Raw genomic sequence first — 24,033 nt, 5'->3', positions numbered from 1 at the left:
GCATGGCAGCATTGCCACCCACCCCATCCTTTGGGACCGAGAGCTGCTGCTGCCGAGGCGGCGCTGGGGAAGGCAGGGCCCCAGCAGCTCCCGCAGCCAGCACTCCTGGGGATCCCCGGCACTGGACCACGGGATTTGCTGCCTTGGCCGGGTGTCCAATCTCCAGTGGCAGCTGGGCCGGGCACAGGAGCCTGCTCTGAGCCCTGCTCCCTGTGGGCCGGGCATTCCCAGGCTGTCCCAGCGGGGCTGTGGCTCCATTCCAGCAGCTGGGATAGCCAGGGCAGCCTGTGTGCTCCCCACAGCCCAGCAGGGCTCTCCCTGCACGAGTTCTGCTGATCCCATCTCTCAGGGAAGTCAGTCCTTGCTTCCTCAGCTCTCCTTTACCTCCTCCTATGCAATTCCTGATTCCAGCATCATGTGAGTGTGACTTAGAGGCAAATAGGAGAAGGAAGTTGGGAGCAGCAGTTAATTTGTGGATGCTATTTTTGTTGTGGTAATTACCTGTAGGCTCTGAGACATCTCCAGTTATGCTGGAGCCAGGCAGATTGTATTGAAGAAAAGCCATTTCCACGCCAAACAAAAGCCTAACCCTTCTTTAATTTAATGCTACTGTAGGAGTTTTATAGGTGAGATTCTGGGTTTTACTCTGTGTAGTATCCCAAATGCCTGTGTCTGGCTCTGTGGTGCCAAAACTTGTGCTTCAACCCCCGCAAAATGAACCCTGAATTCTGAGAATAGCTCAAGAATGGAGCGTTCATATTTGCAAAATGAATGGTTCTGAGATCTTTATTACTTAGCTTCTGGTAGCATGAAGGCACATCCGGAAAAGCTTGGTGAAGCACCAACACCCACAGCCTGCTCTGCTGTACAGGCACAGACCCAGTGAAACAAAAAATAGCAGAGGAGTTTTGTGGCACAGCTACTTCCTTGAAAGGTCTGCTTGTATTTGATGGGTGCTGGCAGTAAAAGATTCCCAGGAAATGAAACAGCAGCCTACACCAGACTGCAAACATGGCTGGAACTGCCTGCTGGCCAGAAATTTTTCCCCAAAGCAAAGCTTAAAAATGCAGAGAAACAGAAAAGATGCATTTTTTACCTTGGTTATCCCCCAGTATGGAGTGTGGGCAGAGCAGGGCCATCGGTGCTGGAGGTGGCTGTGGGAAGGAGGGCTCCAGGAGCCTCCCCAGCCTCCCTGCCAGGCTCCTCGTGTTTCTCACCTTTCTGTGCACAATTTGCTGTCCTGGAAGCTTGTGCCTGGAAGGTTCAGCTCTCCTCATTGTAATCTGGGAGAGCAGTGGTTTGTGCTATCTCTGGCCATCTGCCATTTCTCCAGCAGGCTCAGGAACTGCTCTGATCTGGAGATAGCTCTGCACTTCTTCCTGCATCCTCACAGAGCAAAATTACCCATCCTTGTTCGAACACATCTCTGCTTGAAATCTGCAGGGGAGAGAAGGAGTAACAGGACTGAGGGGAGGCTTCTTGCTCCACTGTCCCATAGAGAATGAACAAATGATGTTTTTGCTAGAGAGATTTCTTTCAGGCTTTGCTCCTGTGCGAAAGATCACAGTATTTAAAGACAATTGGCAGGGGAGGCCATTACAGGTATTTGGCATGCCAGGACTCTCACAACCTGACTCTTCCACAACAAAGACAGCCTTGTTGTGAGGTGGAACTCCATTTTGGAGCAGTATGGATCTTATCAGCCTCCAAACAATCTATTCATGGTGGCTTTCCTCTGGGCTACAAATTCTTGTCTTGTTTCACTTGCCCATGGCTAGGTTTTGATCATATTTATGCACTTGGGAGACAGAGTGGCACCTACCAGGCTTCCAAAAATAAATCAATTCTTATTGATTTCTTACCAGCACCTGTAGGCATTGCTATTCTGTTCAAAAGCCTCTCTGCTTCTTTGGCCTGCAATGTGAAACTGTGCTGTGCCCACTCACCTGGTGCTCACCTGTGACAGGCTCCTTCTTCAAAGTGACACCTACTGCAGGTGGTTCAGGATGCACTCTAGAAAGGCACAGATCCATCAATATTGAGTTGTCTTCTTGAGAATAAAATCACTGATAAAATCATCCATTCCATCTCAGTGGGTGAGAATGTTCTGCTGGCCTTACTGGGAGCACAGGCCACAGAAGGGACTGCAGGGTATGAACCCACAGAGAACCACCAGGAAAAGCCTGATCCAGGATTCCTGGAGACCTCAGGTCAAGGCTTTCCAGCCTCTCACAGTCCTGTTTAACCCAGGCAATGTCTCAGTGCTCCCTGGGTGCCAGCAGCAGCCTCCGAACATCCTGAGCACACAGCTCTGTACAGTTATCAAGGGTACAGCTGTCCAGGGAATGGGCACAGCCCCAGGGCTGCCAGAGCTCCAGGAGCCTTGGGACAAGGCTCTCAGGGATGCCCAGAGCGGGATTGTTGGATGTCTGTGCAGGGCCAGGCTTGGCTGGGTGATCCCTGAGGGTCCCTTCCAGCTCAGGATACTCTGTAATTCCTCAATCTGTCAGCTCTTGCTGGAAATGAGACAGGCGAGGGTGTCAGATGTGGAGGATTTCAGAGGTCAGAGGTGGAGAACATCCCTGTTCCTCTGCTGAGCAGCTCGGGTCGTGCCGTGCTGGAAACCCCCGGGGCACGCCCAGGATGCAGCAGGAGCAGCCCTGCAGGAGAGGGGCACGGGAGCCATTCCCTGCTGCTCCCACCACAAATGCAGCAGGAGCAGCCCTGCAGGAGAGGGGCACGGGAGCCATTCCCTGCTGCTCCCACCACAAATGCAGCCAGGGGCAGCCCTGCAGGAGAGGGGCACAGGAGCCATTCCCTGCTGCTCCCACCACAAATGCAGCAGGAGCAGCCCTGCAGGAGAGGGGCACGGGAGCCATTCCCCGCTGCTCCCACCACAAATGCAGCAGGAGCAGCCCTGCAGGAGAGGGGCACAGGAGCCATTCCCTGCTGCTCCCACCACAAATGCAGCAGGAGCAGCCCTGCAGGAGAGGGGCACAGGAGCCATTCCCTGCTGCTCCCACCACAAATGCAGCCAGGCCAGCTTTCCCCACGCTGAGGGACAGGCTCTGACTCTGTCTGTGTGTCTGTCTGTCTGTGTGTCTGGGGGACACCCCAGCAGGACTCACTGGTGCAGCACAAGTTCCTCGGGCTGCTGGAAGGGCAGGGGCAGAGTTCTGAGCTGGGGTCACCAACACCCTCCCCCAGACTGGCCCTGAGCAGCCCCAGAGCCTCACCTCATTTGTCAAACCTGCTGGAGAGCAGCGATTCCTGACCTTCAGAAGCAGAGTTTAGGGTGTCTTTCCTCTTTGAATTAGTGTTTCCTGAAGTGCTGATTCACTGCAGGAAGGAGCAAGCAGTACAGTGAGAACAGGAGGAGAATTCATAACAGCTGGGTCAGAAAAGGGAGATAAAGCTTCAATTAATTTAAAGGCATAATCCTTATTTGCCCTGCAAACTTCCACGTGAGGGGGTATAATTGCAAGACTGAATTGTCTGTTAGCAAATTTGTCTTCTCAAATATGAAGTTGATTAAATTACTGTAAGTAACACAATAATGTATGTCTGAAAGATATTTATACTCCAGGAAACAGAAATGTTATTCTCCAAGTTATCCTGCTAAAAAATAACGAAGTAGATACTGAAGGGCTCAACACATTGTGGCTGTGAGCATTTCATTCTGACAGCATGGCAAGGTACATGACCAGACTGCTCTCTCCTCTCTTTTTCCCTGTGACATTGAAATTCCACAAATGGCATCTTGCATCAGCGTTACATCATATTAAGTATAATGCAATATTATGAGTCATTGTTATAAATCATGGGCACAGGCTGCATTTAGAAGGCTTTTGCCTTCAAGAGCACATCAAGGTGGATTTTTATTCAGCATTTCTCTTTGGAGGCATGTGTAGGTGCACTAACTTTGCAATGTCTCTCCATGCTCCGCATCAGGAGTGTTTCAGATTTCCCCTTCAGCTCCGAGGCTCCTGGGGATGTGGAGGACGTGCCTGACAGAGCTGCTGTGACAGCAGGCAAAGCTGGGAGCACCCAGGAGGTGTTCCTGGCATGGATCATGCAGGGATCACAACACACTGGCGTGTGTAATGTTTTATCCTGTAGAAAACTGCAGCCAGGCTGAAGTGACACAGTGGCATTAGGAAAGCAGGAGCTCAGGGCTTCTCCCAAGTGTCCTGGGAAGCCACACTTGTGGGACTCTTTACTTGCTGCTTCTCTGACCTCGGGAGTTCAGCTGCCACGAGGCTTCCTGAGCATGTTCCTCTTCTTGTGGGGTGTGCAATCACCACTGCAATTAACTCTCTCTGGAGGGGACAGCTATTTCTACCCCTCTCAAAATGCCTTTTTCTTTAACTACCCTTTCACCTGACTACCAGCAGCAGCACAGAGCACAACCTCCTGCAGATGAATGACTTAAAAACTGTGAGCATCATGTTAGGAAAGAGACAGGGCTGATAAAAGAGGCTGCCAAACAACAGAAAAATATTTCTATTTTTCTGAATATAGGCCTGAAATTCTGGAGATTTAATAGTTCTGCCTGAGCTAAATCTTTAAACACATGAAAAGATGCAGTGAAAGGGCTTGAAGCCCCACTGGAGTGGCCCTGCCTGGGGAAGAGCAGTGTTGCAGAGGGACCCCAGCATTCCAGCAGCTCCTGGCAGGAGCTCTGCTCCCAAGAGATGCCCAGGGATGCTGGTGTGCTTGGCAGGCACAGCTGGGGGACACAGAGGAGGCAGGAGATTCCTTCCACAGGGATGTGGCTGCTGTAAGGCAGCCCTGCAGTGCCTGCACACAGCCCAGCTGGCTGGGAGAGCCACACCTGCCCTGCTGCCCCTGCACCTGCAGGAACTGCTCCCATGGACCCACCAGAATAAAGCTCCTGTGCCTGGAGCTGCTCACAGCTGCTGAAGACTCCAGAGAATCTCAGAGAGCCCAGCAGGACTGGGAGAGGCTGCCCTGACACTCCTGGCACCAGCAATCAAAGGATATTGGAGTACCAGCAGCACAGCCACATTCCCTGGAGTTCAGGATTTAGCAGTGCCTTTGCCATTGCACTTCACACTTTCCAATGTGTTGTTGTTTGTGGTGGGATTTTTTTGGTTTGGTTTGGTTTTTAATTTGGTTTGGTTTGGTTTTTCTGGCCTGGGCACAGAAATGTTCCTCATTTTCCTTTTCAGAAACTCCCATTCTTGATGTTAGGGGCGCTCCTCCAACACCCAGCTGAGTGGTGCCCCTTGTTGGTAGTGGCAGTGACAGTTCTGCCAGACCCCACTGTCGCTGTCAGGGCTGTGCCAGGGCAGGTTGGCAGACCCTGACCTGCATCCTGGCCAGGGCACCCCTGTGCTGGAGAGAGCCATGCCCAAAGCATCCTGCAAGGAATGCTCAGCCAGGACAGCACACGGCACTGCCACTCACAGAGCAGGAGTATTAACAGAGAAATGTTGGCTCCATGAGGCCAGGAAACCTGGTGCTGGGTGCAGCAGGTGTGCCTGTGGAGGGGGTCCTAGGAGCTCTCCTGGTGCAATATCTGGCTTAGATTAAAACCAGGCAGACAGAGAATGTTGAGGAGAAGGTTTACACACAGGGCTTGTGCCTCACTGTGGCCAGACAATGTGTAAAATATCTTCTGGCAAACCTCTGATGAGGCTGTGGGGGCAAAGAGGAGTGTGCACCCAAGGACCCAGGCCCAGTTCCATCCATCCAAGGTACACCCAGTGCTCAGGCCCTGCCTTCCCTCCAAGGGCCTGGCACCCAGCTGTACTTCAGTGCAATTAGCAAAGGAGCCTTAAATGCCACAAAGTCTGTCCTGGCAGCTTCGTTGGCTGGGGCAGCAGGATTCCCAGAAAGGCCAGGCTCTGAGTTTGGAATGAATCCAGTTCACTGAATGGGAAAGCTCCCATTGAGGCTGGTGGGAGCACAGGGTGCAGCTGAGTGCTTCCAAAATCCCATCCAGCTCCATCCCAAGGCTCTGCTGGGCAGCCTCCTAGGTGTGAAAAGAAATACACATCCCTTGCAGCCTTAGAGCATTTTGTTTGTGTTTGAAAGGATCAAAGCACTATTTATGGCTTTCCTACTTTTTAGATAATAGTCTTAAAGCAAGTCCGAGCTTGACAGACAAGCTCTGCATCTTCTCAACAGCCCAGAGTAAGATAAAGGAAGCATTAATGTTGGTCTAAATTATGAGAGGGAATTGGACTGCACAAGAACTGTAATCCACAAAAATGAATTTTCATTCCACTTGTCCTCCACTTTCAGCTAATCAGAAATGGTGATACATGGTCCTACTTGTATTTTGGCTTTCAGCTCCCTCCTATATCTCATGTGGTTGAGAACTGAATTCCTGATTTACACTGGAGATTAGGGAATGATAAATGCTATCGCTCGCCCAGAGTCGCAGTTTTAGAGGATTCTGGCATTATGAGCAAAACATGCATTTCATGTGTGTGACTGCTGGAGCTGCCAGTCTGTCACGCTGCTGACAGAGAGCTGGGACTGAGGGCCAGCCTCTCTCCATAAATAACAGATCTCAAATTCCAAATTTAATAGGGGGCACCTTTTAACAATGGCAATAATCAGATGCTTGCTTTGGTGATTAATTTGCTCAGCAAAGCCACTGGCTGGGTCACAGGTTTCTGGACAATTTCTGATTTAATCTGGCCTTTCTCTCGGGACAGTTAGCAACACTTCCCATAGGACCACACCTGTCATTCAGTGCTCAGAGGGGAATATCAGCTAGACAAAAATAGGTGCTGTGTAGATTATTCACTTCTCCCAGGGTTTTCAGCACCTTTGGAGCCTTGACAGAGTCCTTGGTGTCTCTCCTGTTGCGGAACAACACATTAATGATCTGAAGCATATGCAGCTTTCACACAACACAATCTTGCCACAGCAGATTCCTGCTGTGTTTGGGGGTTGTAAAACTTATCCTGGTCATGGAAAAAAAAAAAAAAAACAGACCTGAGAGGCTGGAACAGGATGGGCTCCAAGGTCTCTTCCAGCCATTCTGTTGCTCTATGAAAAGTTTCAAGAAAAAACCCAGCACCTGTTAACCTTAACTGTGGCCTATGAGCTTGGCTGTCGTGTCTTGTAATGTTTTTATTAACCTGAGCTCCTTGATGTTGTGTTGAGATCAGAATCCAAGATTTTTGAGCTTCATACCTGAATTTTGGCCCAAGTTTTTGAAAAAAATTCAGAAGCAGCAATTGAGAACTGTTCTGTTTCTTCCAGCTGGCATTTGTCACACTGGAAATTCAGGTTTCCAAACCCAAGACTGATTTCCTTGCCTGATATTGGGATCTTCCATATCCACACTTTAGCAAAACTCAAAGAAGATTGGTGTTGGCCAAGTCAGCAGGAAACCAATGGTTAGGCCAGTTCACTGAGACCACTTTTAATGCAGAATCAGGCTGTGTTTATACATGAAGTGTTCACCAAATTCTGGTGGAGATCTCCCAGTGTGCAGCCTCATTCACTAAATCTCTGACAAATCCAAGCCAGGACTCGGATGTGGGGCAGGATCTGTGCTCCCTGCTGTGTGAAACTGGAATCCTCTGCAGTTACAGCCCAGACCTCCTGAGCCTGAGCTGAAAGTGTCTCCAGGAATGTTTCCAAGAGCCTCAGTGATGAGTCAGGAACATGAACTCAGTTACCTGAGCTGAGCCTGTAACTCAGCAGAGGTTTTGGTAAAACTGAAAGTTAAACCAAGGTTTGGTTCAAACCTTGTCATTAACACGTGATGGCAAAAAACTCTAAGCTCATGAAGCCCTCAATGCTCACCAAGAGAAATAATTGCCAGCATGTGCTGTACAAATGGAACAGACTTTTGCTTTAATGGAAGGAGTTTCCAGGTATTTTGAAGTAAACAATTAAAAAATCAATGAATGAAGAACAACCTTTTAGTCCAAGGACACAGACAAGGCCTGTTGGTACTGGCAGGATGCAGAACTGAGCTATGGAAGGACAGAAAGGTTTCAGGGAACTGCAGGGAGGATGCTTGGCTCTCATGCCCAGTTAGTGCCAGAAGGCACCAGGATTAGTTTGAGTTAGTGCTGGTTACTGAAACCAGCCCAAGCCTTCTGGTGCTTGGAAGGGAGCTGCACCTGCAGGGTGTCCCTGGGCCCAGCAGCAGGAATGCCACGGCATGGGCTGGACCCCAGATGTGAGGCTGCTCCATCCTGGAGCTCCAGCCAGGCTCTCCTGCGAGCAGGAGCCTTGCTGGGAACCAGCCTTGCCTGCAGCATTCCAGATCCTGTCCCAGAAATGAGCCCACCCACAGCGAGGGGACAGAGCTGCTCCCCCAGGAGATGTTCCTGAGCCCCAGAACACGCTGTTGTGTTTGGCTGGATTAACCCTGCAGGCATAGAACAATTCACCATCCAGAGGGCACAGTAGCCTGGAAATAAGGAAGTGCAACAAGGAGTCAAGAGAATGTGTCCAAAAAACATGGATTAAGACTTCACAGAAGTTTCTTTCAATATATCTACACTTTGTCATATTTAGCTGAATTTGCTTTGAAATTTCCAGTGGGAAATGAGAAGGCAGAAGGAAGCCAGACACCAAGTGAGTGCTTAGGCTTTGCTTTTTTGCTTTCCCAGGGAATCAGCCTGAGAAGTTTGCCTTGCTATACTTAGTGCAAATTTAGACTGAAAGGTGTAGTCAAAGTCCTGAAATATTTTCTAGAAAACTGTAGATTTGAATAACTATGCTAAGGAATACCTTAGCATTGAGATATTTGTTTCATTTGATCCAACAGACTTCTACTTTACATTAAGGTACCTTAATGAGAGATTTATACAATTGAGATCAGATTAATACACTGAAGGTGCACTATGGACATGCATGGTTTCTTCAGCTGGTGCTTCATGTACTGGTGGGACTGGTGTTCAGCTCTGTTCCAGGCATCTTGTGGCCTTCTGAACTGGAGACGTGGAGCAACTGGTTAACCCTTTGTTAAAAACATCCATCTCAAGGTGAAGACTCACTTGTGCGTGGCTTGTAAAGAGGAACCATCAGTGGCATTGCAGGCTGCTGCTGCTGCTGCTGAGCTCGTGTGTCAGTGCTGAGCAGGTAGATCAGTTCAGGAGAAGCAGCAGCACTGGGTGAGCTGGCTCAGGGAACCCATCCAACCACTCATCACGCCCCAAGTGAATTCCGTTAGCATCTGATTCCTTTGTAAGACAAAAGCTTCAACTATGGCTCAAAATGGTGCAATCACAGAATCACAGGATAGTTGGGGTTGGAAAGGACCTTAAACCCACCCAGTGCCAGCCTGGCCTTGGACACTGCCAGGGCTGCAGGGGCAGCCACAGCTCCCCTGGGCACCCTGTGCTTAGGCTGCACCCAGCATTACACAGAAATTTAGGAAATTCCACTTTCTTCTGCATAGGAGCAAATTTTCATTGAGAACAGGCCAGAAGATCCCTGTTAAAATACTTGGCTGGGTCTGGGCGTGCTGCTCTTGGCAGCTGTGGGGCTGCAGAGAGAGGCTCTGCTGGTAGGATCTTATCTCTGAGAAGTGGGAGCTATCTGAAAACGTGGAAGTGGGGACCTATTGCCCCAACTGCAGCAGGAGGGGGAAAGCACTTATGGATTAAACTTAATTAGAAAGTCATCTTTGTAATATTACAATTAACACCAAAATCATGTTACTTGATGATAACATGAGTATTTTGAATTGCAAACACAAAATGTGTGGAAGTCTGTGCACAATATACACTCTATCATTGTGATCCAGCTCCTGCTTTCCAAGAACTAACATCGTTGCATGGAGATTATCTGGAGGAGTAATGAGACATTTCTTTTAAACTAACAGGAACGGCTCTCACTTCCCTGAGCAGCTGTGGCCTGATGTGCCAATCTGTGAGATCCCCCCAGGGCACAACCACCCCTGGCACTGGGCTCGGAGCCTGTGGCACAGCCCAGGCCATCCCTGTTATCTCCAGGTGTTATCCCTGGACAACAGGGGGGCTGGGGGAAGGAGGGAATGGCAGTGGGGGTGAGGTAGCTCAGGTGCTCTTCCCAGATCAGCAAATGGCAGGCAGGCAGAGCAGGCCATGGGTGCCTCTCCAGTGCCATTTACTGAGCTGGCAACAGTGTTAGGGCTGAAGTTTAAATATGTCTCTCTGTATCAAATACAATATAGCTCATGTTTTGTTCTAGACCAAAGGAGTTAATGGAGAAGTTGAGGTAAGAAACGTTGTGTTTTTATAAAGGCAGTACTGCACAATTGATGAAGAATTACTTTGACATTACCTAAAAAGGCCAGTAGAAAGGAAAAACATCCCTTTCAAGTAAAACTACTGTCTTGGAGAACTAAAATTTATAGACATTTTTCAGCATGATGAATAATGTCCTCTGTAGCATCATCTGCTGGGTACCCTAGGGTTAACTCTCACAGTTTGGTATGCAACCAAATAATGAACCTGTAATTAACTGTGTGTGGCTATTGGTTGGGAATGTTTGGAAGCAATATGAAGTGATAATATTGTGCAGCTCATGCTCCTGCCAGTACTTGGCTTTGTTAGTTTAGCACTAGAGGTGTTTCCTGATTACTTGTCTGGAACCAGCCAGGCTGCTCTCTTGGTTTCCATCACTCTTTGGGAACTTTCCTCTCGACAGCTTCAGCATTTGTCAAAATGCTCTACCTGGTGGCTCCCAGCTCTTTATACAGAATCCTTTACTGGCAGCACCATCCCTGGAGAGCTTCCCCTCCACTGGGGAGGGTCCCACAGAGGGTGAAATTCAGATATGAGTCAGGCCTGGGTCATTCCTCTCCCTGTGAATCCGCTGTGATGAGGACAAATTCCAGTTGTGTCATTTCTTGTTTTCCCTGCATGGTTTTTATGTGCAGAATGACTCAGGCTCCATGACAAAACCCAAAGCAAGGGGCAGCAGTGACGTCCTTGTCTGAATAACCCCAAGAGTTTAACTCATTGTGTACCCAAACTGAGGAACAGAATTAAATTCAGTTCCTCTTACCTGGGGGGTGTTTCCCATTTCTTCAGAAATATCATGGGAATCCCAGAGAATGGGTGAGGATCACTGTCCCAAGATCAGAACTTGGAGCAGACACTCTGGGTGTGGGATGCTGGAAGGATTGCATTGGCATTGAAGGGCTCAGGGTCAGCAGACACAGCTGAGCTTGGGTTTCACTGCCTCCTCTGTCCTGATCCATTGACTGCAGGGATGGGCTTGTGGGCTGAAGCAGGGATTAAGGAAAATGGTGATTTTAACAGTGGACATCCGTGACATTTTAAATACATAGCAAAATATGGTCACTATTTTATGAGAATCCTGATTGGAAGTATCAGTGTTTTAGGGTGATTTTTATTTGGTGACCAGAATGTAAGGGGGGAAGACATGACCTAAGAAGAAATGTTATGTGGGTAGCATGTCAAAATGCAGAAAAATTGTTGCCTCATTTTCTTTCTAAACTTAGTGTCTTAGTGTCAGTGAGCACCATGCTGTTTCTTCATTTCCAAAACTCCTCAATCATCATCTTTTATTCACTTCTGGCATGAACCTTCTCTCCAGTATCTTTTTGGAAAGGAAGATATGTACTGTGGAAAACTTATGTAGTGATAGGAAGGAAAGCTAGATAACAGAACCAACAACTCTATCTGTAATTCTGTGCCACCACCCCCATCCCCAGCCTATTTCAGCTTCATCCTACAAAGTGCTCAGGTGGGCCAGACAACGAGACTGTTCAGTATTTCACAAGCTGAAATCCATCATGTCCACAGTGTCAGTTTTGCTTGGACAGCATCAAGTAATGATCCTAGATAAATTTTCCCTTAATCTCACAATCCCATTTCAGTAAGGGGCTAGGAAATACAATTTTCATTTAATTATAGAATATAAAATCACATGTTGAATCTCTTTAAGACAATTCAGCTATATTCTAATAATAACAAGTGAAAGCATAGTAAAAGAAATCAGATTTTTTTGGACTATTTTTTCCAAGTTCCTTTTTATGACAGATCTTCAAACTTCCTACATGATGACACTTACTTGGCACTGCATTGATCCAGTCTAATCTAGGTGATAATGTGTCTCACAAGAGTTACTTTTCAAAAACAAGTAGTTTATCAAACCCATTGAGAGTTATGTTTTCAAATTATTTCCTTTTTTTTTTTCTGTTAAAATATTTGCCTTTCTTTTAAACAGAAAACCCCTCAGAACCAAAAGGCAAATGGTGCTTCAGGCAGCTGTACCCAGGATCCAGAACAGCAGTGCCCCCTCAATAAACTGAGGGGTCTCACCTTTCAGATAGTGAGCCTTTGTCATCAGCAGCTGAGAAACACAAAGTGCCACACCAGGATCCCCCATTTCCCAGCTACATCCAACTGGGAAAATGCTGCTCTCTGACTCTGTCCTAATGTAAAACCTACCTAAGCCTAAATTTGGGGATTTGCAGCTGAAATTTGTAATTTTCTAACAGCATTTCCTGTGAAAGGGTGGGTGAGGAGGTTTTGCACTGCATGCACCACTGAAAACAGAGAAAATAGGGATTTTGCAAAGCATGGGAAACCCAATCTGAGGCTCCAGCTTGGGCATTAATGTCTTTGGTTTGCATTCTGGTGGCCAAAGAGGGAGGGGAGAGGAGAGGAGAGGAGAGGAGAGGAGAGGAGAGGAGAGGAGAGGAGAGGAGAGGAGAGGAGAGGAGAGGAGAGGAGAGGAGAGGAGAGGAGAGGAGAGGAGAGGAGAGGAGAGGAGAGGAGAGGAGAGGAGAGGAGAGGAGAGGAGAGGAGAGGAGAGGAGAGGAGAGGAGAGGAGAGGAGAGGAGAGGAGAGGAGAGGAGAGGAGAGGAGAGGAGAGGAGAGGAGAGGAGAGGAGAGGAGAGGAGAGGAGAGGAGAGGAGAGGAGAGGAGAGGAGAGGAGAGGAGAGGAGAGGAGAGGAGAGGAGAGGAGAGGAGAGGAGAGGAGAGGAGAGGAGAGGAGAGGAGAGGAGAGGAGAGGAGAGGAGAGGAGAGGAGAGGAGAGGAGAGGAGAGGAGAGGAGAGGAGAGGAGAGGAGAGGAGAGGAGAGGAGAGGAGAGGAGAGGAGAGGAGAGGAGAGGAGAGGAGAGGAGAGGAGAGGAGAGGAGAGGAGAGGAGAGGAGAGGAGAGGAGAGGAGAGGAGAGGAGAGGAGAGGAGAGGAGAGGAGAGGGAGCACCTGGGGACACCCGAGGCAGGAGGGCCTGGCCCCAGGGGCACAGTTACTTTTGTGAAACCAAAGGGCTTGGGTGGAAGTGCATCCCCAGAGCAGATAAGGTGCTCTCCTAGAAGGACCCCTCAGTGCCAGAAAGCTGAGGAGGATTTGAATTCTCAGGAGGAATTTCTCCATGGAAGGCATTGTTAAACTCCAGCAGGGCTGCCCAGGGAGGGTTGGATTCCCATCCCTGGATGTGGCACCCAGGCTCTGGCTGGGGACACGATGAGGATCAGACACAGCTGGGGCTGGATGGTGTGGGAGGGCTTCCCCCCTGAATGTTTCTGTGGCCCTGAGGCATTGTGACACCTTGTTTTATTGCACAGAGCAATCTTACAGCTTGAGAAAAGGCAACAAGGGCCAGGCCTTATGTTTGAGAAGAGCATTAATTAGGTGGTGTGAGAATCCATCTCATTAAATCTCACCTCCTGAAACCAGTTATGTCCTTTGTGTCCCAAATTCAGCTATTCAAAAATAACAGCTATAAAAGCATTCTGTGAAATTTACTTTCTGCACCCAGAAGTGGTGATAAATTGATTTAGTCTACAGCAAGTCACGGAGGTTATCAGAAGTATAAGAAAAATATGCAGGAGAAAATATTTTTTGCTGCATTCCTCTCAGCTTTTACTGGTCCTGCTCTCGTTCATTTGCTATTCTGCTCCGTGTTAGGCAGAGCCTGGAGGGCTCCAGCTCTGTGATTTAAACAACACAACCTGCCCAGGGAGAGAGGATCACATCTCATTCTGTTTGCACGTGCTGGCAGCATTGTGTGAGCACTGGGACCATGCAGAAAGTCTCGCTAATAATACTTGTTCTTTGCTTCTTTGACACACTCGGGAGACAGAAGCTGCATTTCAAAGATAATTCCAACTTATGATCATTTTTTTATAAAGATGAAGTAAAGGACAACTAATATTTCAGGCAGAAAGTACAAAATAAATATGAAATCCTGTAAAGGGCGCACAAGAAATGAAAGGAATCTCCTGCTTTGGGTGGCATAGAGAAAGGTCAGAAATAGGACAAAAAAAGATTGAACTTGTGAGAGTATAAAATTTCTGAGGCCTTCATTTTTCAGGGTGTCATGACTTCAAACCTGGAAAAAGTTTTTCTGCTCTTTAAAAGAGTATATCCCTTAGTGAAGGTGCTGAAATCCCAGGCAGCTGTGGTGTTTGCAGCATTTATTTATGCTCCTGGCTCCCTGCATAACCAGCCCTGTGACCAGCAGGTTGCCCAATTTTCCTGAGACACCAGTTCCAAGGAAAGTGCAAAGGTGGTTTGATTGATGCGCTGTGGCGATTCCCTGCTCATTTTTTTATTTAAAACACAAAAATTCTTGTCATGAGAAAAAGGGTTCAGCCTGCCTGGGGTAGCAGGATTTCTGGGAGAGTCACAGCTCGTGGTGTTCCGGAGCAAAGTTGTTTGATACTGACTTCAGATATTCTTTTGCACGGATTTACTTATCAAAAACATGAGAAAAAACATCTTTTGGCTGTGCTTAATAAGATCTTCATGAGGTGAGGTATCAAAGGCTGTCTGGAATGAGTCACTCTGTGGGACACAATCCTTCCCAAGCTCATCCCAGTCAGTTTGCAGAGGAGTCAGTGCAAAATGTGTTCCCACAGAAGAGATCTGAGAGCACCTCTGTGCTTGTAACTAGTGCCCATCCACTGATGGGAATAGTTTCCATCTTTCCTGTTTAACTATGCCTTTGCTAATTTTAAACTTGCATTTGGGTGGTTTTTATGCAGTTTCTCAATTTCTTAAAGATTCCATAGGATTTGCCTCTGACAGCAGGGTTTCTTTTTTTTTGTGGTCTCTCTTGTTCTTTCTTTTTCCCAGTCAAAAAGCACTAGGTGTTACTTGTACTGCCCTCAGATTTCAGAGCTTTGGGGCTAGAACAGTCCTGCAAGTTACCTAAACAGCATCATCCTTTGGAGATGAATCTCACACTTGGATGAAACAAGTGGCAGAGACATTTCCCAATAGCTTTAAGAGACATGGTCCTTCTGCTGTCTGTCCAGTCAGTGCTGCACATCCACCCAGTGCCCTTGCCGATTCCTGGGCTCACCCTACACACGATTTGGTTCTCACCTTATTTTGGTGAAAGACTAAATAAGGCATGGCTTTATTTTATTAGCTTAAGACTTCCTTTTTATTCCAATCAATCTTTCCAAATAATGTATCTCAACATTATTCCCAAAGTTTGAGGAGCTTTGTCTTATTTAAGGAGCCACAATTGCCTCTGTAACAATATCAATCACCAATCCTCACCTTCCACCAGCTGAAAGGGGCAGTTCCCCATGGCCCTCTCCAAGCCCTCCCATGTTCTTCTCTGGAGTGAAAATCTCACTCATTTTCCAATACTTACACTTTCCTTGACCTTTAGTGAAGGTGTGTGTGCAGACATTTCCAGGAGACAGTAATTGCCTGACACAGACACTCTGATGTCAGGCAAAATTAGGCAGGACCATGGCCTTGGTGGGCAGGAGTCAGTGTCTCGCTAATTGCTAATTAATTACCTGGGCTGCAGATGCAGCCTGGGGCTGGGCTTATTCTGGTGCCTGGCCCTGCACTGATCCCATGGGAATCCTGCTGCAGGTGGGATGATCTCCAGGTGTGAGATGCAGGTCCTTGAGCACGGCTTTGGCATCAAGGGCTGCAGAGCTGGGGCTGATCTGGGGCTGGGCAGTCCTGACCCAAGGGTGTGGGATCCTTGGGAAGCTCAGCTGCTTTGGTGCTGGGAGCCCAGCACTGGGGACAGACTGACCCCACCAAGGGACTGGGGACAGACTCTGGGCTGGGAGAAGCCCTGTGTGGGTGTGAGTGCTGTGTCTGAGCATGCCAGGCACAGAGCCAGCTCTCCATGGGCCCCCCAGCAGGGTGGGACAGCCCTGGCTGAGCCTGCAGCAGCTGGAACAGCTGGAACAGCCCCACCAGGCTGCAGGGCCATGGAGCTGGAACAGCCCCTGCAGCTCCTGGGCTGCTGCTGCCACCCTGCCATGGCCATCCCACACATTCCCTGCAAAGCTAAAGGGGGAGAGCAAGCAATAGCAGTGCCCAGAGGTGCTGCATCTGGAGATAACATCAGCAGGGAGAGCCAGCCCAGCTCTCCCCACAAACTATTTCCCAGAGGCAAATGGCAAAGGGAGACAGAGGGAGAAACAAGTACTGACAGTTTGCTGTAGGAGCTCAAAGAAAAAGTGGACAAAGCTAAAAGAACTGCAGCTCCTTGTCTGCATTTGATCCAGTTCAGAGCACCCACTGGTGCATGCAGATTTACTTCCCATGGCTGGTGGAGCTGGAGATGGTCATTTGGAAAGAAACATGGGATCTGAAATTTTGTGCCCTCCATGCTCTTACATTTTAGGAAAAGTCAGTCTGTAACACACCTAAAGTTTAAATCTGATGTAAAAAGTATGAACTGCTGCATAATTCCTTCAAAGAAACAAATCCTGAAATAAAGGGTGAAGAATGCTTTAACACAGACAGAGTTTTTAAGGGAAGGGTCCTGCTTTTGGCTCACAGAAACCAAGGAAAAGACTGGTCTGTGTCCCTACCCAAAGAATCCCATATTACAGGCACTGTTTCATCAGAGGGTACTGGAATAATGTAATAGTAATAAAATACCACCATCCACATATTTTAATGTAAAACAAATAGTCCGAGCACCTCTATCAGAGTACAACCATCACATCACCCCTGCAGGTTTGCTTTTGCTGAGGCCAGGCAGTTCCAGTCGCGTGCAGCCTCATTTCTGCAGGCTGTGGAGCCAGTTCAGCCCTGCTGGATTTGCAGGACACGGCCCTGAAAGCCCAGAGAGGAGGATGGGTTTGTGTGCAAGGACAGAAGCAACAAGAGGGCTGTGAGCCCCAGGTGGAGAGGGTGGGTTAGAGGAGGCAGGTCTGGAGGGGACACAGGTGAGGCAGATGTGCCAGGGAGATTCCAGCAGAGAGTTTGGAACCTCTGGCACCTCTGGCAAGAGCAGAGAGAAAGGGAGAGGGAGCCAGTAAACCTTAGGAAAATACAGAAACAATAAATGGGAGAGAGAACAATAAAGCAGAACTTTCTCACCTGTTTTCTCCTTCCCATCCCCTTCCAGGTGTTTTCGGACCTCTAGGAAGGGCCCCTAGCACTGGGGCTCAGCTGGTGTTGCTCAAACTTCTGTTCAAAAGCCCTTTTAGCCCTGAGTGCCTGTGGCCAGGCTGGGCTGAGAGCTGCAGAGCAGGGCCTGGCCGGGGCTGGGGCTGGGGCTGGGGTCCAGCCCAGGGCACGAGGCCACCCTGAGGAGCCCCATCCCTTCCTGAGGAGCCCCATCCCTTCCCAAGGATCCCCATCCCTTCCCAAGGATCCCCATCCCTTCCTGAGGAGCCCCATCCCTTCCCAAGCTCCCATCCCTTCCCAAGGATCCCCATCCCTTCCCAAGGATCCCCATCCCTTCCCAAGGAGCCCCATCCCTTCCTGAGGAGCCCCCATCCCTTCCCAAGGAGCCCCATCCCTTCCTGAGGAGCCCCCATCCCTTCCCAAGGATCCCCCATCCCTTCCCAAGGATCCCCATCCATTCCTGAGCCCCCATCCCTTCCCAAGGATCCCCATCCCTTCCCAAGGAGCCCCATCCCTTCCCAAGGAGCCCCATCCCTTCCCAAGGATCCCCATCCCTTCCCAAGGAGCCCCATCCCTTCCCAAGGAGCCCCATCCCTTCCCAAGGATCCCCCATCCCTTCCCAAGGAGCCCCATCCCTTCCCAAGGATCCCCATCCATTCCTGAGCCCCCATCCCTTCCCAAGGATCCCCATCCCTTCCCAAGGATCCCCATCACTTCCCAAGGAGCCCCCATCCCTTCCCAAGCCCCCATCCCTTCCCAAGGAGCCCCATCCCTCCCAAGGATTCCCATCCCTTCCTGAGCCCCCATCCCTTCCTGAGCCCCCATCCCTTCCCAAGGATCCCCATCCCTTCCCAAGGATCCCCATCCCTTCCCAAGGATCCCCATCCCTTCCCAAGCTCCCATCCCTTCCCAAGGATCCCCATCCCTTCCCAAGGATCCCCATCCCTTCCCAAGCTCCCATCCCTTCCCAAGCTCCCATCCCTTCCCAAGGATCCCCATCCCTTCCCAAGGATCCCCATCCCTCAGACCCTGCTGGGATGGAAATGAAACAAACCAAAAGGCAATTTTAGGCTACTTTTCACTCGGGGCACAGCCCTGCCCGGGGAGGTGGCACACCATGTGTTGTGTGTTCCTGTTCCAAGCCAATTTGGCGCATCCCCGTGGCAGATTGGAAATACTCTGTTGCAAGTTTGAACATCTTACCAGGATGTCAGGCCTTCTACAAGAGCAGTGATTGAATCAGCGTTGAGAAATGTATCCCTGGCTAGTTTCTATTTCAAAAAAGAGAGCTTTTAAAAAGGTACAAATGAGGCTAAAGGAATTTATGTTATTTTTCCGGTTTCTGTGCTATAACTCCTTTTCCATCTCCTCATCTATCTTCCAAGTGTCCTGCCTTATGAATGAGTGAGCAATAAAAGAAGTATGCAGTGGCTGAGAGAGAAACTCAAGATAACAAGATAAAGGCAAAGCTTGAGCAGAAGTTAAGATGTAGATCAGAATATGGAATTTTCTCTCATCTGAGTTTTAGGGCAGTCATTAGATCGTTTGCATGAAAAGCTGATTTAAAATCAGCAGCACAAAATGTGACCTAGCATGTGCTGAGTTCACTTGTGTCAAAGGCTTGGACCTGTGCTTTTGGGGGTTGTGACCCTGTCTTCAGACCACATGTGCTGACAATCTGCTCCTAGACTAAAATAAAAATCAAGCTATTTCATGGAACCAAAAAATTACAGAACCACGGAATGATTTGCATAGGAAGAGATATTAAATTTCATCTAATTCTGACCCTCCTTCCACAGGCAGGGACCTTCCTCTGGGTCAGTGCTGTGTCCTTGCCACCCCCAGCTCACAGTGAGGATTTAGGCTTGAGGAGCCAGACCTGGCTCCTTCAGTGCAGGCTGCTGTTTTCTGCTGAAAATGGCCAGTGACAGTGTCTGCTGTTTCCAAACACCCCGAGCTGAAGGGAGAGGCTGTAACAAAGGGTTAATTCCAATTTCCATATCACTGACTGGCTGCCCAGGTTTGGAGCTGCATGGATCAGCTGGGTTTTCTCAGGGGAAAAATGATGTGACCACTCCCTGAGCCCTGATAATCCCTCTGCTGGGCTTTCCAGTGCTGGGCTCTGCCAGGCTAGGCAGAGTTTCATCATCAAAATTATTGTGGCCTCTTTCAAGTACAAGACAGTGGGAAATTAACTGCTGGAATTAGGTGTGTTGGCTTGCGATATCCCAACGTCACTGCTGCTTGGGGTCAGCTGCAGGGCCCAGGACTCAGAGCAGGGACTGAGCTGCACTCCAGTTTTATTTGGCAAAGACTGGGCTGGTAAACAGCAGGAGAAGAGACAGGGACAGAGTTTCAGGGGATGTGAAGGTGGAAGGGAAGATGAGGATTGATAACTTCCAAAGGAAAGTGTCGGGCACTGGGCAATCCTGTTGGAGAAAAGCTGTGCCTGAGGAGGGTCCCATTCCAGCTTTGGTCCCTCGGCTGTGGAGTTAGGCAGAGTTGTCCTCCCTGCTGAACTCACAGGGCAGGCAGGGAATCAGCTCTGCAGGCAGAACTGGCTCACACTGATGAGCATTTGCTGCCTGGGACAGCAGCGTGCCCCATGCGTGGTGGCAGCAAACCCATCCCTGAGCGTCACCCAGCCAGTGTCCCTCTGACAGCCCTGCTATTAATGCATCCTTCTTTGTTCTTCTGACCACAGATCCTGGAGGAAAACATGAAGTTGGAGTGCAAGTGCCACGGGGTCTCGGGCTCCTGCACCACTAAAACCTGCTGGACGACGCTGCCCAAGTTCCGGGAGCTGGGCTACATCCTCAAGGACAAGTACAACGAGGCCGTGCAGGTGGAGCCCGTCAGGGCCAGCCGCAACAAGCGCCCCACCTTCCTCAAGATCAAGAAGCCGCTTTCGTACCGCAAGCCCATGGACACGGACCTGGTGTACATCGAGAAATCGCCCAACTACTGCGAGGAGGACCCGGTGACGGGCAGCGTGGGCACGCAGGGCCGCATGTGCAACAAGACGGCGCAGCAGTCCAACGGCTGCGACCTCATGTGCTGCGGCCGCGGCTACAACACCCACCAGTACTCCCGCGTGTGGCAGTGCAACTGCAAGTTCCACTGGTGCTGCTACGTGAAATGCAACACGTGCAGCGAGAGGACAGAGGTGTACACCTGTAAGTGAGCCTGCCCGGCCGCTCCCGGCCTGGATACATTTGCACATGCACTGATGGAACTGCGGGAAGAGCTGCTCTCCCCCAAGGGATGCTCACCCACGGAGCCCTCTCTTCTCTCCTCACCTTTCGTTGCTTATGTGGATACACATTTCAGACTCTTATAAAGTCAGCCAAGAAACAGAAACAAGCAAACCCCTCCCCGGGCCACCAGAGACATGAAAGAGAGAGGAAAGGATCACCTCAGTGAGGAGGGAGCGCTGGCTGCCTTGCAGAGACACCGGCCAGGGAGGCATCTCTGGGGCTGGCAGCAGCTCTTGTTTGGGAAAGGGGTGCTCAAACACCTCTGTGCACGAGGAGCGGGGAGGGGTAGGGGGGAAATCCCTACAGAAGGGCTTTGCACAGGATGGGATGGACAGAGCCTCCCCGTGAATTGCCCTGGCGGTGTGTGGACACACAGATTTATCCACACTCGTGAAAAGCTTCTGCTGGTCTTGCCCATCTTTCCACGTCACAGCACTTGCTGCAGCAAGAGGAACTGTGGAAGGGTTCTGTAGACACTGCTTTATCTGCCTTTCTCGTGTGTGTGTGAGCTGCAGATTTTAGCACAGGGATTTGGGACACTTGGGCATAATAATAACAATATTTAACAATTTATTCAGATAAAACTAATATTAATTTATTTAATTAAAAGAAGAACTTTACCAACCTTTCTGGAACTATTCTGCAATTAAAGTAGATAGCTGGCTTTCTTTGTGGAATAATTTTGTAGGATCAGCAAGGATACACTGGAGCTGTACATATTATTCTTGACTAGGGTATTTCTATTAGTTGGACTTGCAGGATATGTTCTACAGTACTGGATGTTTAAGGACAAAAGCTGGCGTCTTTATATATATGTACATACACAAACACACTGTATTTGGGGGTTTTTGTTTGTTTGTTTCCTCCTGTTTGCTGCTAGTTGTCTGGAACAAAAGTGGAGTGGTAGGGGTTACAGATCTTTACCAGTTTTGCCTTTTGTTTTTTGTTTTTTTTTTTTTTTTCTTCAATTAAAGAAAGAAGCATTAATAAAATCCTGTTTGGAATATGTCTAAAAATAAGAAAATCCAGACAAAATTCCATCTTTTGGAAAAATCAACCATAGGATAAGAGAGTATATTTTGTAAGAGACTATTTTTATATAAATATTTTATTTATACTACGTCTGCTTGTTCAACCTGTACTTTTTCTCAAAACAGGCATACAATTTGTAATTCTTAGGCTATTTAACAGAGAAAGGGTAATTAGTTTGTGAACACAACAGCAGCAAGCTGGATGCATTCAGCTGCAATTGGTGGATGTGTCAGAAAGCAGGATGAACTTTCTCTCCTGGCTCTTTTCCTGCAGCTCAGTTTGCAGAATATGCAAAACAAGAACAGGGTATGTAGCATCAATTTTGTCACATGGCTTGAATTCATGATTGGTATTAACTGGATGCTCATTTATCCCATTCAAGAAAAAAAAAAAAAATCCGAATTAGCTTCCCACATGCGTCAGTCATTAAACTGTGGCGTTATGACTCGCAAATGTGCTGTGTGTGCTGTCAGTTAAACCTCTGCTTTGTGCTGCTGTCAAAGCTGATTCTCATCAGGGCAGGACTGTAGACTGGGACTGTAATAACTTGCATGACACACATCGTCTGATTCTCATAGATAGGATACAAAGCTTACTTTTTGTCCAGCTCCTTTTGGCATTTACATTATTCTTTCCCCCCCCCCTCTCCAAAGGCCAGAGCCCAAAAATACAGAAAAACATTTGGACGAGTTTAAAGAGGCAAATTTAAAGACTACTCACTTGTTTTTCAGAGCCCAACTAAGCTGTTTTGCATTCCCTTTGCGTTATTTCCTTTTTATCACTGCTGATTTCTTCAGACCCTGGACTAGTAAATATTTCTCTGCATTTAGAATTGTTCTGTTCCTATTCCTTAACTCATTTGTGGCTGATAAAAAACCATGTCTAACTCTAACGTTGTTTTTCACTGGGTAAGAAAGGTGGCCCAGCATTACAGATGATATTGCACATTAGCTGTGACAGATCAGGTTCTCTGCTCCTTTCTGACTGCAGGATCTCCCCAGTTAATGAAGCTTCATGATGGGAATGTGTCACTGACTCCCTGCACAGCAGCAAGTGCCACCAGGGCCAGGTGAGACACCTCTGTCCTGTGTGTTGGTCCTCCTCAGGCCAAACTCCCACCCAGCACTGTGAAAACCGAGAATTTCTGAGAAGGGAAACAGAAGCATCACAAAAGATGCTGCAAAGTTTGACAACCTACCTGTTAGGACTTGGGTTTTAACTCATTCCTTGTATATATATTATTTAAGAACACAAACCCGTGCAGTTCCTAATCCTAGCAATGTATATCAGGGGTTAATGCACAGTTTCTTTGCAGGCCTGCCACTTAACACAAAATAGAATTTTTATTCAATTCAGGCACCAGAATGGGGTATCAAAATAAAGTTATTAATGTAATTTACTTTCAATCTTATGACTTGTCAATTTTCATTGAGTTACTGCTCTTAGTCCTCCTCAATTCCACACAACAGGTCTAACATTTAATATTGGAATCTTCCCCCCACTTTGTAGTGGGCTTTGATATAGTGAATACCATATCATAGTTAAAATTGTGTTTTCCTCACTAATTAGAGTTACTTTACAAGTTATTACTTTTGCAGCATGTTTTTACCATAGAAAAGTAATGTGCAAAACTCCTGCTTCCTGTAAATTTCCATATGCAGTGACGTGCCACATACAGCTAGCACAATAATTATTGAAGGACAAATATCTTTAAACAGTTTTACTCACAATAATAAAAAACTGGATGCACAAGGAATTCAATTTGGTACACATTTTCCCTCTATTTTACAATATTGCTGATGAGAAAATGGAGAGAAGAAAAGGAAAAAAAGCTGTCAATTTGTTTAATAACTGGAATAACAGTTTGGGAACCACGATTTAAAGAGCAAGGAAAACCAAATGCTGCATTCAACTAGAAAGTATTTAGAAATTTGGCTGTGTCACCTTAGACAGGAGAAATCGGGCCCATCAGGATGTGCCATGAATGTGGAGTTAATTGGTCATTGGCTAAAAGGCCCGGAGAATAAACAGGAGAAGGGGGAAGATTTACGGGTGTGTGGACATTCCTCCCCCACACCGGCTCGGGCTTTGTGCTCGGGGATAGAGGAGCTCTGTTTTTACGTGGGGAGGGAGCTGCAAAGGCGCTGAAACGCACACAAGCGCGGGACAATGCAGCCCTCAAAGGGAAATCCATCCTTTCATGTGCGCTGCCAGGGCAGCGCTGGGCACAGGGACAGCCTGGATGGGCACGGGAAACACAGGGGCAGGGGCAGGGACAGCAGGGGAAGCAGAAGGGGGAAAGCTTGGCTGGCAAGCTGGGAACCTGTTTATTGTGTCATCTCCCTTCCCCATCCCGTAGTGGAACCTCAGCTTGTGGAAATGGAGATGCTCTGCCTCAGGATTCCCAAGTAAGTTCTAAGGGTTTTACGTCTCAGCCTT

General features: G+C 48.3%; 1 protein-coding gene across 1 annotated transcript in view; it reads left to right on the top strand.

Annotated features, from left to right (window-relative positions):
* The window catches only part of WNT7A (Wnt family member 7A), a 35,147-nt gene extending 12,142 nt beyond the window's left edge, over positions 1-23,005 (top strand). Inside the window, exon 4 of the mRNA XM_063164375.1 lies at positions 20,010-23,005. Within this exon, the coding sequence (XP_063020445.1) occupies positions 20,010-20,489 (480 nt within the window). The 3' untranslated portion in view covers positions 20,490-23,005. The remainder of the gene's footprint in view (positions 1-20,009) is intronic.
* Positions 23,006-24,033: the final 1,028 nt, after the last annotated feature.

This window comes from Melospiza melodia, chromosome 10 (assembly GCF_035770615.1).
Source record: "Melospiza melodia melodia isolate bMelMel2 chromosome 10, bMelMel2.pri, whole genome shotgun sequence".
NCBI classification, from domain to species: domain Eukaryota; kingdom Metazoa; phylum Chordata; class Aves; order Passeriformes; family Passerellidae; genus Melospiza; species Melospiza melodia.
The sequence above is the reverse complement of the archived record's forward strand: the minus strand, read 5'-3'. Positions and strand labels throughout refer to the sequence as shown.